Source organism: Erythrolamprus reginae, chromosome 2 (genome assembly GCF_031021105.1).
Source record: "Erythrolamprus reginae isolate rEryReg1 chromosome 2, rEryReg1.hap1, whole genome shotgun sequence".
Lineage (NCBI taxonomy): Eukaryota > Metazoa > Chordata > Lepidosauria > Squamata > Dipsadidae > Erythrolamprus > Erythrolamprus reginae.
Genome location: NC_091951.1, coordinates 149235294 through 149250446, shown reverse-complemented (window position 1 = coordinate 149250446; position 15153 = coordinate 149235294). Strand labels below are relative to the sequence as shown.

At 41.2% G+C, this 15153-nt stretch overlaps 1 protein-coding gene across 1 annotated transcript in view; it reads right to left on the bottom strand.

The window, feature by feature from the left end:
• The window catches only part of CYGB (cytoglobin), an 83501-nt gene that overhangs the window by 23985 nt on the left and 44363 nt on the right, over positions 1 to 15153 (bottom strand). Inside the window, exon 3 of the mRNA XM_070739847.1 lies at positions 12607 to 12738. Within this exon, the coding sequence (XP_070595948.1) occupies positions 12607 to 12738 (132 nt within the window). The remainder of the gene's footprint in view (positions 1 to 12606; positions 12739 to 15153) is intronic.

Sequence of the window (15153 nt, the reverse complement as noted above, 5' to 3'; positions counted from 1 at the left end):
TCACAGAAGTTTGATTTACTTGGAGTTATGTTGCGTTGTTTAAGTGTTCCCTTTATTTTTTTGGTCAGCATATTACTACTTAAGTTCAAGGCACGGTGAACATACCAATGAAATTTATGAAACCTTCTAGGTCATGGCTCCTTCTTGTAAATCGAAGGGCAAAAGTTGAACATTAATATTTTGGCAGTTTGTTTTGGAAGCTGAGTATCTCAAATATAAACATAGTAATCATTTAACAGCATTTAGAAACATCGGCCCAATGAACAATGTACGCCCCAAATCATTGTTTTGTTCATTGTCTGGCACAACCATCAAGGGCGTTCTTTGGCCTTACAGCCAACAGTTATCCATTCTTATCTTGAACTTGTATTTATTGATCCTCCCTTAATTCATCATCAGCTACAAATATTTATTTAAGGAATTCTTTGCTAGAAATGGATCAGACTGAAATGGATGAAGAAGCTTTCAGGATGGCTGCTAAGAGGAAAGGCCCAAATCTACCATCATGGCTTTTAGAGTCCTTCCTTCCAATGTAGGAGCAGAGCTTTTAGAAAATTGTATGTTAATGTAGCAGTTCCTAAGACAGTCCACAAAAAGATCAGAGTGGGTTTGACTGAAAGCCATGCTGCCCATTTTACTTTCCCAAATGGGTGATGGGAACTCAGGCAAGTTCCCATCACCCAGGTAACACCACACCACTCAGGCAACTTATGGCACTTAGGCAAGTTCCTCCAAACCAGTTTGAATGCCAGGCAAAAATGGATCAAAGCAGCCACCTTCAAGGCTCTGCATTGTTCTAAATTTTAAAGGCTAACATGACAGATGTGAAACTGGCAGAATACAAGTGGAATCTAAGATTATTCTTCTTGATGTAAGATTATTCCATGGTATTTTATTTTATTTAGGAAATTTATATGCTGCTCTTCGGAGAGGGGCGGCATACAAATCTAATAAATTATTAAATTATTATTATTATCCTTTACACTTTTTAATATACACTGGAGCATGTGATGGGATTTTTGCCTCTCTGAAAAGCCCATGACAGGGGTCTCATGCGCAACTGTTGGGCCCACCCTCCCAGAGCACTTTCTTCCTTCTCCCACCATTGAAAGAAAGAGAGAAAGGAAGGAAGGAAGGAAGGAAGGAAAAAAGAAAGAAAGAAGAAAGGAAGGAAGGAAGGAAAGGAAAAAAGAAAGAAAGAAAGAGAGAGAGAGAGAGAGAGAAAGAAAGAAGGAAAGAAAGAAAGAAAGAAAGAAAATTTATGACCATAATTGTGCACAAAATTTTGGCAAGAGCGTTGTTAAATAAGTTTCACCACATTTTACAAGTTGGCCCTGCCCACCTGGTCACCTGACTACCAAGCCATGGCCACCTGATGCCATGCCCACCTGACCTCAAGCCACACTCAAAAAATAAGCCACACCCACAGAACTGTTAGGGAAAATTTTCACATTACACCCCTGACTGTTTTGAATGTCGCTGAAGCTGGTGTTTTGTAAGACCTTCAGTCATTTCAAGTTGTTGTTTCTGATGCATCTCTTAGATACTGTATCTGTACATGGAAGCTTGCCAATGGTGAAATCCATTTTTTTTTACTACCAGTTCTGTGGGCGTGGCTTGGTGGGGGTGGCAGGGGAAGGATACTGCAAAATTTCCATTCCCACTTCACTCCAGGGGAAGGATACTGCAAAATCCCCATTCCCTCCCCATTCCTGTGGGAAGGATATTGCAAAGTCTACATCCCCACCCCACTCTGGGGCCAGCCAGAGGTGGTATTTGCTGGTTCTCTGAACTATTCAAAATTTACGCTACTGGTTCTCCAAACTATTCAAAATTTCTGCTCCCAGTTCTCCAGAACCTGCTGAATTTTACCCAGTGAAGGGCTGCCAAATTTTTTACAACCATGCTGTGGGCGTGGCTTATGCAGGACACCCTGCATTTTCTTTCAACATCTTTCAGTGCAAATGGGGTGCTCTGGAGTCGAGCTCCATTTTCGCTACCCCACTGCGTTCCACCCCGTCCAGGCAGCAGCCCACCCCTGATTTTATCCCTGAAGCTTGCCGCTTATTTGATCATCACTGGATGATTGCAACTCCAGCTCTCTGTGCCACCACAAACAAGGGTGTTCCCTGACCTCTAGAGTGCTATAATTTTCTTGAGGAACATCAGCCGATGGGTTCTCAGACAATCCAACTAATTCCACCCAAAACACAATGCAAGCCACTAGAACTATGCAAGGCATTCAGCAGAGTAAACATGGTATGATGCAATCTATGACATATCTACTGGGCACAGAGAAAACAGAAGAAATAAATGAACTCTGGTTTCCAAGAATTTTAATTTTAAAATATTTGTTGCTTCTGAGGTCAAGAGAGGGAGGAAAGACTTGGAATGCAGATAGGATGAAACATGGTGCAGCTGGCTCAAAATATATTTACAGACTCACCAACCAAAGTCACAATTCAGTCTTCCTTTCTTTCTCTCTTCCCTTTTAATTTCCTTGGTTTTTTAAATTATTTATTCGGTAGAATTTAAATTTGAGCTATATATCCTTTTTATATTAAAACAGACAGATTTTAAAAAATATAATGAATTATAAACATATTTCTGAACATGCATATCCTCTTTCTGGGTGGTAATTTTTCAGGTTGCTGATACCAATTTCTGCCTGCAACTAAATAATGTTTAGTAAACATTATAATGTTTAGTAAACATTATTTCTGCAAAATAGCAGTAGCAATAAATGAGTATACCAAATGTTTTACTAATACGCTTTTTGAAGATAGAGATTTATTATATTTCATAGCCAGAAACAAAATATGCCAAAATATTGATTGTATATTAATTTGACAAGTGTTTTATTTATTTATTTAATTGGATTTATATGCCACCCCTCTCCGAGGACTCGGGGCGGCTTACAACACATAAAAAGTAGAACAATACAATATCATTGTCTAAATCCAATCAATTTAAAAAACTAAACCCAATGCTATTTTTTTTAAAAACCAATCAGACCCACTAATTATTATCTTTAGTTCTCTTGCTAAGGCTGATGTCAATCTTGCTGATGTGATGTAACATTGTTATATCTTTGTATACTACCAATATGTACTTGGTTAAAAAAAAAATTCTTCCCTGTCACCTTTCTATGCCAAGAAATTAGAGAACATCCCTTCTTTGCCACACCTAAATTTCCTTTCTGACTACTCTCCTGGCTATAACGCTTTCTCCTGCCTCCCAAGGTCATTCCCACATACCATTTCACCTTGTCATCTCTGACTTTGAGAGCATCATATAATATGGGCAATAAACTAGTGTATTGGTATATTGGAAGATTCAAGTCCCTTTCCAATGTCAACTCAGTTATCTGAGAACTACTTAAAACATGATTATCTTTTGTGTGGCTGAATGATCCAATTATAAGGTTCTACATAACTGGCACTCTCTTTCTGCGGAAATGCTAATTTCATGGGGAAAACAACACATAGTTGGGGGATTTAAATACAATTCCTTCCACGGAATAACTGTACAGATGGCTGAGACAACATCAAAAGGTTGCTTGAATGAGCTACTCTTGAATTTTGGAACCCTACTGAAATTCCCCAGGGCTCTTTTGAAAACAAATATGAGTCAGTTGCCAAGCATCTGAATTTTGATCACATGACCAAGAGGATGCTACAACTGTCATAAGTGTGAAAAACAGTCATAGGTCACTAAACGAACGGTTGTAAGTCGAGGACTACCTGTCTTTAACATCTCGAGACTATATAAATGACATCACTAATGTCTGAATGACTCAGCTAAATGACCCGCAAACCCATGTAATAAACTGACCTAATACTCTCAATCTTGAATAGATCAATTTCAGATTTTGCTTCCCTATAAAGATTCTCCCCTATAATCTCATTTATGCACCAAAGCGAGAGGTGAAAATATTTTGCACTTTCTTACTGGTCAACTGGATGATGAGCAATGACTGACTTATGGAATTCTGAAAAATTGGTAAATTAGCAGTCTTTATTTTTCTTTAGTCAGAACAGGCAAGGAAAATAGGTCGGTTAAAGGTACAGGCAAAATCTCTCTCTGAGGGAAAGTGGCGCGTCTCTAACTATTTATATGTTTCGCAAAGTAACAAACCTCTTTTGACATGGTAACAAGTTTCCCGCCAGAACGAACAGCCAATCAGAGGCTAACATGCAAATACAGAACCTTAGGAACCCTTTTTCATTTATATGCACATATTTAACAAATTCTTTCTCTGTTTATTATTTCACCAAGGTTGTGTTAAGAAAATGGGTCTTGCCACTAGGTCAGGGCTGTCAAACTCCAGGCCCGCGGGCTGCATGCATCACGCATTGGCCACGCCCACACCCAGTTCAGCAAAGGGGGGGGGAGTCCCAGTACGCCATATGATGACGCCATGATTATATGAGTTGGACACCCGTGCATCAGGCGGGGGTTGCTGTTCCCGCTGCTACTGGTGCCCTGCGTGCGCAGCTTTGGGTGTCCATACATCCCAGCGATATTTTACTTCCTGCACATGTGCAGAAGCAAAATCTCACTGGGACGCACATGCGAGCACGTCGGACCACCTGGAGCTGCATGTGCAACTCCCATTTTTCTACCGGTGGGTAGGAACCTGAACCTACCCTGCACTAGATATTTTATGATTTCCTGTCTAGACCCAGAGATGTTTTCAGTTATTCTGCACGTTGTTTAAAAGTACTCAGGAAAAATAAGAAATGCAAGAGAGGAAGAGGAGAGTGATAGGCTGCCTATTAACATGCAACCGGAGGTGCAGATCCACTCTCTCGAATAATTTTTGGGAAGTATATTCTGAACATGTGCTGAAAACATAATTTCAAGCAAATCCGCATTTTAATGGCTTAATTGAGTTGACGTGTGTCACTTATTTCAGAATGCCTGCTGATACGAAACCTCATTACTGAAGCATTTAAAATTGCCAAAGAAATGTGGTCCCATGCATGCAAATTTCATGGTATTAAGGATTCCCAAATCAAGCTTTTAATACCGACAGCAGGGAAGTTCAAAACTAATGTTACAAAGTATTACGATACTTCAAAGAAAGAGTAGTGGAAGCTTGAAACCAACTAATCATCAGTAACTGAGTTTAATTTTGCTTGGGATAAACACATGTCCATCATCTGACAAAAAAATTAAAAATAAAATAAAAATAAATAAAATATAGAAATAATAATTAAAATTAATTAATCAATTAAAAAGGAAACAAAAAACCCCCAAACCTAAAGGGCAGACTCAATGGGCCATTAGGGCTTTTTTGTGCCATTGGTTTGCTATGTTTCTAATTGTAATATAATTTATTTAGGTTGACTGTATTGACTTGATTCAATTTCATGCGTGTGATTGCAACCTATATGCCAGACTTGGGCAAAGGGCGGCCCGCCCGCTATCTGTGACCGGTTTCCTGGAGGAGGAAGCCATGGAGTGTGTGGGGGAACAAGCGCCTCGAATGAACAGGACAAAAAACCCACTCACCAACAAGGCTCTCTTAGAGCCCTACCATCGCGGGACAAATCGGGGTCACACTTTTTAGTCCCGTTTTGCCGCAGGAAAGCAAAAATCCTTCCTTCCTCACAGCTCTCTCCTCTCTGTGGTGCTGGACAAAAGGCAGCGGGTTTGGAGGGGGGCAGTTGCTGAGGCTCAGGGCAGCAGCAGCGGGAACAGGTTGCGCGGCCAGCCAGAGAATAAGATGCAAGGGCGGAGGGCTGCTGGGGGAGGCGGAGGGGGCCGACACAGAGGGGAGGAAGGCTGGCGGGCGGCTTCATGCCATATTGGGTGTTATTGTGCCATAAGTGAGTGTTATTGTGATAATGCGGGGGCGGGACCAGCTGGGAATGGGGGTGTAGGCTGCTGGGGAGGGGCAGCGTGGGTGAGGAAGTGAAGGGAGGAGGGGGAGGAGAGCGAAGGGGCAAATAAATAAATAAGGAACAGGGGGAGTTTTGCGCTCTTCGTGTGTGTGTGTGTGTGTATGTATGGGGGGGGGGGTAATTTGGGAGAAAGAAAACAAGGAAAAGGGTAGAATTGAGTTAATTATATTAGTCCGGCCCTCTAAAACCATCCCACTTTCTCATGCGGACCCATGGCAAAATTAATTACCCACCTCTGCTATATGCTGTATATATTTAGAACTTTGGCTTCATTGGTTTAATAAGAGAAATCCTTATTTAAATCTGACCCACATGCAAAGTTGCACAGCTATCAGTTGCATTTCAGAATTGGACACAACAATGTGCCAAGCATTGTAATTGTAGGTTTGGCGGCAGAAAAATACAAAGGTATTCTCCCTCCCTCCCTCCACGGTTTCCCTGTAGGTGGGCTGAAGGCAGACATCTGGTTTTAAAAAGCTAAGAACTCCCCAGTTGAACACAGTCAAGGAGAATCAGACGTTTACCCTGACTGCTGTCATCTTGTCAGAAGTATTTTTCACTGGAGAATCCTTGTGACAAAAAGAAAAGTAAGTGTGTGTGTGTGTATGTGTGTGTGTGTTTGTATTATTTTCCTTTCTAATCCATAAGAGCTCCATCTGAATTCTGAGTCAGTATTTTGGGGGGTTGTTGTTGTTTTTTGCTGGTGCTCTCTTCCTGAACATAATCCTCTGCTTCTTCTGATATTTTAAAGCATACGGCCATTCAATTTCCATGGCTTTCTTCACGATACAGTCATTTTAATTTAAAAATAAACAGAGAAATGTAATTTTCTTTTTAAAAAATAGGTCTGATGGCACACACAAATGTGTTGAAGGCAACCTTCTGTCTATCCTTGCTTGGACTGGGAGAGGTGAAATGTAAACTGAAACAAAAGTCTTGATAATTACTGTTTGGAATCAGACATTGTTTGTAAGTGTGTATGTAAGTGTGTGTGTGTGTTTGGTGTTGTTAGGAATTTCTAGCTGTCTGATTCAAAGAGTAGTATAGAATTCCATTTGTCTTAGATATACATTTCATTCTGTGCTGAGGTAAACACCAGATTTTTAATTGAACATTCTTCAGCTGGCTGAAATATTTTATGAATTTAAGCACGGACTGTTAATGTGATTATTATGCTACAAAAGAATACAAATACAAGAATACAAAATTCTCCCTCCCCCCCCCACTAATCTTCATCTCTTAAACTTACCAATACTGTATTAAGACACCCTATGTTAAAGTAATTGCTTCTTCCTTTCATTTTCTCACAGAAATGCCCGGTCGGCAGCTTAAACCGCCGGCCGAAATTGCCCCCGGAGCTGGGGGATGCTGCCTTGAGCTCTGCGGAGCTCCAAACTTCCGGTTTCTAGTGAAACCGGAAGTTCGGCTTTTGGCAGTGCACCAACGAGGCGCGCTGCATGCAGGGCCTGGGGGGAAGTCCTGGATCGCCCTATTTAAGGGCGGTCCGAGCAGGACCTCCTCCTTGCCCTGCTGGATCCTGAAGCGAACATCCGCCCGCCCTCCGCTATCAACAGTGTGTCTGAAAGAGGTCGCTTCGGGGCCGAATAGGAATTTTTTGCAGCTTCCCCTTTAGAGGCGGCCGTTTTTCCGCCTATTCCACACTGACGGTATGGATGGAATGGTTAGGGCGTGCAGCGCTATATAGATATTTTAATTAGGCTTCCCTCTGGTCACTGGGGTGGGCAGGTTAGGGGCGGAAATTGGCCAGTAGGAGCGACTGTGCATGCTCCTTTGGGCATCTTTTAAATGCATGATGGACTGCCTCTCTCCATGAACTATAGGTTGTTACAACGTCGGGGATTGGAGAGAGGATGCCATGGGACTCACTGGATCCAATTTCCCTCAGGGATTGGAGGGTGAGCTCCTCCCACACGCCGAAGGGCGTGGCTCGGATCCAGGTGAAGGTGGCTACCTTCACCTGGTTCAGCAAGGAGTTTTGCCCAATGTTTCCCAGGAAGGTTCTGGCAGGAATTTCCGCCCTGTTAGTTTTTGGCCTCTGCAGGTCCTTTGTTTATAGTTGAATTTTTTGAATATTTAAATTTACGTATTTAAAGTTACATTTTTAAAATTTATGCTAATTTAATAAAGTGACCCTATATTTAACCCATACACTGTCTCAGTGTCTTTACTCCGCTTCCGGGGCAAAATAATGCAGCTTGTCCCCACTACTCAGTTACCTGGAATGTTAGGCTTCATTATTAGCATTTTAAAAGAGCTTAGGCCTCTTTTTTAACTTCAGGAAAATATATTTTTTCTCCTCCTTAGCTAAGGCCATTTCTTTTGATATGGGAGAACTTGTCTTTTCGGCATTAAAGAATAGAGAGCGTATTCTGAAAATCCCTGAATACACTTGCAAGTCTTAAGAAAGACGCAAATCCAGCCAGGGAAGAATAAAGTAACTTATAAATTTACCAGTTGTAGAATGTTATCTCGAATAAGGTGACCAGATGTCCCGCTCTCAGTGGGACAGTCCCGCTTTTTCATCATTTGTCCCATGTCCTGCACCCTTTGAAAAATGTCCCGCTTTTTTCCCTCCCAACCAGCCCCCTTGGGAAGAAGCTGGAGGTAGGGGATTGCGAGTGCTCCACTACTGACTCACCCTCCCTGCCCCTAACCCAGCTTGGCCGGAGGACTTTGCATGGACTTCGGGCCAGCTGTGCAGGGCCTTTGCTCGCCTGTTTCCCTTGCCCTGCCCCCGGACGGGCCCAGTCGTGTCCCGGTGCTGCAACCCTGTGCACATGTTTTTGCTGAATTGGCTCATTCAATCCAGTTAAAGCAGATTTTTCAGGAAGAGCCAAACAATGTCACAGGCTCATTGTATCTTCCTTGTCTCCCACTTACTGCTTTCCGTATGTGCCACACTTTAAACTGCCTACCATGTGCTGATTCATTGTGGAGGCGGCATTGCCTTTGGGAGACCATCCAGAGCCCAGGCAGATTCCTTTCTACATCAGCCTCGCTGACTAATTCTTTGTTCTGTCTAACCCAGTATGAATCAATACCGGAAGGGGAATCCCAGTGCAACTCATCTAATATCTCTGAAAATAGGCCAAAACTGACATGCTTTGCCACCAAAGTAGATCACGGAGGTGAATCACAGCTTTTGAAAAGTGTAAACGCATCAGCACGGTGAAGGAATAAAAATATAACTGAGTTTGGAGGGAGAGATGAAGTGGGATGATTCAGTGGGCAGAGATCACCTGGTTTCTTATTATTTATAATCTGGGAGGATTTAATTTTGAAGCTAGGGATTGCTCTAAGAAAGATTAAGCTATTTTATAATTCCACTAAGAATGAATTGAATTTCCTGGGCTATAGAAAGACTGCAGAGGAGTCAGGTGTACGGTAGTGAAAATCACCAGCCTGATAAGACATCATGCCCATCCATCAGTGGAAGATTTGTAGAATTATACTTTTTTCTGGATGGATTGCGAATTAAATACTTCTATTAACATCAAGCTGAAATAAGTAAATCTGAAATACAGTGGTACCTCATCATACGAACTTAATTGGTTCCAGGAGGAGGTTCGTAAGGTGAAAAGTTCGTAAGATGAAACAATGTTTCCCATAGGAATCAATGTAAAAGCAAATAATGCGTGCAAATCCTTCAGGAAAATCCCAAACTTTAGAAGGGAGGCGAACAGAGGGCAGGGAGGAGCAGCTAAAGGGGGCGGGGGGGAGAAGCAAGGCTAGGCTAAAGGGTGAGTGGGAAGGAAGAAAGGCAAGGGGGGCGCCCCTCCCTTTTCTTTCTTCAAAAGACACTGTTTCAGTGCCTTTGCAAGCATGCAAAATCTTTACTCCTCCAAGCTGCCCCTCCATTTTCTTTCTTAAAAAGACAGCGTTTCAGTGCCTTTGCAAGCATGCAAAATCTTTATTCCTCCAAGCTGCCCCTCCCTTTTCTTTCTTCAAAAAAGGGAAAAAAAAGAAACCCCTTCATCCCAGCAGCAGCTGCTTGGGTTTGTAAGGTGAAAATAGTTCGGAAGAAGAGGCAGAAAAATCTTAAACACCGGGTTCATATCTTGAAAAGTTCATTAGAAGAGGCTTTCGTAAGATGAGGTACCACTGTAAATACATTCCGAAAGCTATTACCATAAACTAATAGCCTTTAGAATGGTAACGGGCTTCTGCTGAAGCAAATAAAGACTCTTGCAATACTTTAAAAGAAAAGATTTATTGCATCATAGTTGGATCATTGTCCACTTTACTTGATGAAAAGGACTCAGATCCACAAAGGTTTATACAACTACCAACTACCATTAAAAGGTGCTGCAAGATTCTTAATAAGATCATACATCCTAGCACCGTATTAACAAATCTGTTAATTCTAAAAGTCACGACTGAACGCATTTCATCTCCTTTACACTGGTTTTCCATTCTAACACAATTACTCATGCTAATACAATGCAGCAGGGGGTCCCAAATGCCCGGGCCATGGAAGCAGTGGGCAAGTTGCGCACATGAAGCTCCATTGGGGTGAGGGACGGGCGCATGTACCTGCTGCTGGCCCAAATGGAGCTGCATGGGTTCACCCACTGCTCATGCAGAATAACCCCCCTCTTCCCCCCGCCAAAAAGATTGGAGATGGCTGTAGTACAGTGCAGACAATTGCCTATCTCTCTAAAAGGCCAAGCACTGGACTACCTACAGAGTTATGCATATGAGCCTATTTGCAAGTAGAGCGAAGGGGTGACGGGTCATGAGAATCAAGGTGAAATTGTGCGGGAATCCCCAGCGTAAAGTGACCAGATTATAACTTCGGTAAAGAGGGACACCACTGAGGAGGAGGGACGACAATGACGGACAACTGAAAAATCTGTACAGACTTTTATCTCAATGTTTGTTTTTGTGTATTGCTTCCCAGTCCGGTACTTCTACCAATTTATTATCTTTCCCATTTTTGTAAAGCATAAAAACAGTAAGACAAGGGAAGAGAGCAAAGTAGCTTGCCTGTTTTGCTTTCAGGCTGTTTCTTATATTGGAAGCAGCACTCTTCCCCCCACCATCCCCAATGCTGGAGAGGTGCGTGCTCAGTCTCTTCTCCAACTCTCCAATCTCTCTGTCTCTGTCTCTGCCACTCTCTCTGTGTGTCTCTCTCTCTGTTGGGCATGTGCAAAGCAACCCATAGCATGGATTTTATTCACTCTGTACTGCCCAGAGTGAATAAAGAGTTTTCTTTCTCTGGGCACTGGGAGGAGGTCTGGCATACAGGCTGCAATCACACACATGGAATTGAATCAAGTCAATATAGTAATCCTAAATAAATTATATTACAATTAGAAACATAGAAAACCAATGGCAGATAAAAGGCCAAATGGCCCATTGAGTCTGCCCTTTAGGTTTGGGGTTTTTTTTTGTTTTCTTTTTAATTGATTAATTAATTTTAATTATTATTTCTATATTTTATTTATTTATTTATTTATTTTTTGTCAGATGATGGACATGTGTTTATCCCAAGCAAAATTAAACTCATTTACTGATGATTAGCCCACTATCTTGGCTGGAAGTTGGTTTCAAGCTTCCACTACTCTTTCTTTGAAGTGCCGTAATACTTTCTAACATTACTTTTGAACTTCCCTCTTGTCGGTATTAAAAGCTTGAGAAAGGAAACCCACCTCTGCTGTCAGGCATGGGGGAACTGAGACATCTGCCCCGGGCCTATACAGTTTATGCATGGTATGTTTGTGTGTATGTTATCTTTTTTAATAAGGGGTTTTTAGTGACTTTTAATTATTAGATTTGTTATATATTGTTTTATTCTTGTTGTGAGCCGCCCCGAGTCTACGGAGAAGGGCGGCATACAAATCTAATAAACAAAACAAACAAAACAAACAAAACAAACAAAACAAACAAAACAAACAAAACAAACAAAACAAACAAAACAAACAAAACAAACAAAACAAACAAAACAAACAAAACAAACAAAACAAACAAAACAAACAAAACAAACAAAACAAACAAAACAAACAAAACAAACAAAACAAACAAAACAAACAAAACAAACAAAACAAACAAAACAAACAAAACAAACAAAACAAACAAAACAAACAAAACAAACAAAACAAACAAAACAAACAAAACAAACAAAACAAACAAAACAAACAAAACAAACAAAACAAACAAAACAAACAAAACAAACAAAACAAACAAAACAAACAAAACAAACAAAACAAACAAAACAAACAAAACAAACAAAACAAACAAAACAAACAAAACAAACAAAACAAACAAAACAAACAAAACAAACAAAACAAACAAAACAAACAAAACAAACAAAACAAACAAAACAAACAATAAAATAAATAAAATAAATAAAATAAATAAAATAAATAAAATAAATAAAATAAATAAAATAAATAAAATAAATAAAATAAATAAAATAAATAAAATAAATAATAAAATAAATAATAAAATAAATAAAATAAATAATAAAATAAATAAAATAAATAAATGCTTTATTCATTCTGGGCAGTCCAGAGAAAGGAAAATCGGGGCTTTTAAAAAAAACCCACGGGACACGGGACAAATTATTAAAAATCGTGACTGTCCCGCCAAAAGCGAGACGTCTGGTCACCTTACCCAAGCCTGCCCTGCCACATTACACTCCCGTTATTGAGTTTGGAAAGTGCATCCAGCCCACCTCCTTGTACGCAGCCGTCACATGAGTGTAGATGAGGGTCCTCATCTTGGCCCAGGCTCTCTGAACCTCTGGAACACTGAACTCACTGGGGTATTGTTCTGCAAGCACATCCAGTATGACGCCAGTCAGAATCTGGGAGAAGAACGAAGAGGAAAAGTTAGGAGAACAGCATTTCTAGGTCTCCTCCGTAGTTTCAATACAAGCCATGACCATTAGCCCCAACTTTTAAAAGCTCCTATTGGCTGCGTGCTGCCATATTAGAAGTTTATTCTAAGTTGCTGTACAATACCCAGTAGATGAAGATGATGAATAATAATGTAAAAGCAGCCTTTATTAATATTCTATAGACTATAGTTCAGTGGTGGCAAACCTTTTTTGGTTCGCATGCCAAAAGTGAAGTGGATGTGAGGGTCACACGCATGCATGCCCACACCCATAATTTTATGTGCCCTCCACATGCATGTGTGACCCCCCACCCGCTCCTGGCACATGATGCCACACCGATTTTCACTTTCCCCAGGCTTCAGAGCCTTTTTAGGAACCTGGGGAGGGCAAAAGCGGCCTTCCCCACCCCATCGGGGGCTGAAAACAGGTTGTTTCCCAACTCATAGTGTTGTGGTTAGCTCTGGCCCAGCTCCTGCCCCAAGGAATGTGCAGGTGGATGTGGGGGAGACATCCACATGCTGCAGGCCTGTTTTGCTCCCAGTGGAATCTGCCGACGAAGTCTCCTCTGACCAAGGAGGCCTGAGTGACAGGGAGGAGGAGAGTTTGGCAGACAGCCCAGGAGGAGATCAATCATCTGTATCATGTCTGGATTCTGAACAAGAATTAATGACACATCCACGCATGCGTAGAGTGATGCATAGGAAGCAACAACTAAAGGATTATTACAAGAGAAAATGAGGCCACCTGTGGTTGGGTGGGGCTGCTGTAATTAGTGCTGCTGCTATAAATAGCAGCATGTGGGTTTGGCCATTGTGGAGAATTATCTGATCATTGTGTTTCATGAATGTCTTGCTGACTCTGGCTTTTGTTTGTTGACTTTTCACCACTTTGAAACCAAAGCAGAGCAAAATGTGTTTCACTTCGGGGAAGAAGAAGGGCTGTGACTTTCTTCACAGCTGCAAGCTAAGTACTTACAAACTGATAAGGGACTTGTACAAACTACCAGGTTGTTTTGGGATGAGTGCTCTTTGCAATATAAAAAGAGTGCTTAGTTTATTTTGAATTTTGTGATAAAGAACATTGTTTTGAATTTTCAAACGTGTGTGTGTCTGAAATTTGTACCTTTGAATTTTTGGGAGGCTCCTACCAGAGAGTCCGGCAGAACACATAGTAGGCCCAGAAGGCTTGAAAATCAGATGACTGGTCCACATATGCACATCAGACCTAAGCTCACATGCCCACTGATATGGCTCTGTGTGCTACTTGTGGCACACATGCCATAGGTTTGCCATCACGGCTATAGCTCTTTCATTCCTTGGCAGGCTGTTTTGGTCTAAGGGGTGTACCTAAATAATTTTAGGCCTGGGATATAAAGGTCTTAATTTCCTGGTCATTCCTAATCATCTTAGATGACTAGGTTATTTTAATTCAGAGGCATGAAACTAGATTTAACAGATTAACAGAGTTGGAAGGGACCTTGCAGGTCATCTAGTCCAACCTCCTGCCCAAATATGTGAGCCTACATCTACCTCTACTCAGGATCAAACTCACAACCTCCTGATTGTGAGGCAAGAGCTCCACCTCTAGGCCACAGCAGGTAGGCTGTTCTCCTTTATCTCATAGCCATTTTATGCTTCACAATTGCTTGTACTTGATGCTCTGAACATGTGTAAGAAGACCTTGCACGCTTAGAAAATGATACAGAAGAAACACTTCAGACATTCAAGCTTAAGCACAGCACATTTCTATTATTCAATAAGGCAAACTAGGTTTATTTATTTTTTTAAGCATTCAGGCTAATATGATAAAAAGTTGCAACTAACTGTTTTATGAGTTACTCATTTTAATGATTCTGTGCTTATAACGTGAAAAATAAGCATTTAGTTATATTAAAGTTGGGCTTGTTTACTATTTTCCTCATCATCTCCTATGTGGCCATTTCAGCAGCCTGTGGGGTCTGAATTCCAACCCCATAGCTGCACCACAGCCTGCACTGAGGGAGCTGTAAATCAGGCTATTTGGATGATAACACAACATAATTCCAAAATCATACCAGCAGAACAAAATATCTGTGATAACATTAGATGATGAAAAAGTTAATAAAAGCAAGGGAATTAGAAAAGTGTTTTCTCGATATTGGAAAAACATCAGTCTACGTGCCAAGAGAATTCATCAAGCAGGAGCTCCAAAAGCTGTCTTCAACAACCACAATGTTATTAAAGAAAACAAACCCTTTAGTCATAAAGAGTCATTGGACAACTCATTTAGAAGTAGATCCCCCCCCCCCCAGGAGCTACCCTAAGATTTTATTTATTAGATTTGTATGCCGCCCCTCTCCGGAAACTCGGAGCGGCTCACAACAACAAAATACAGTACAAATCT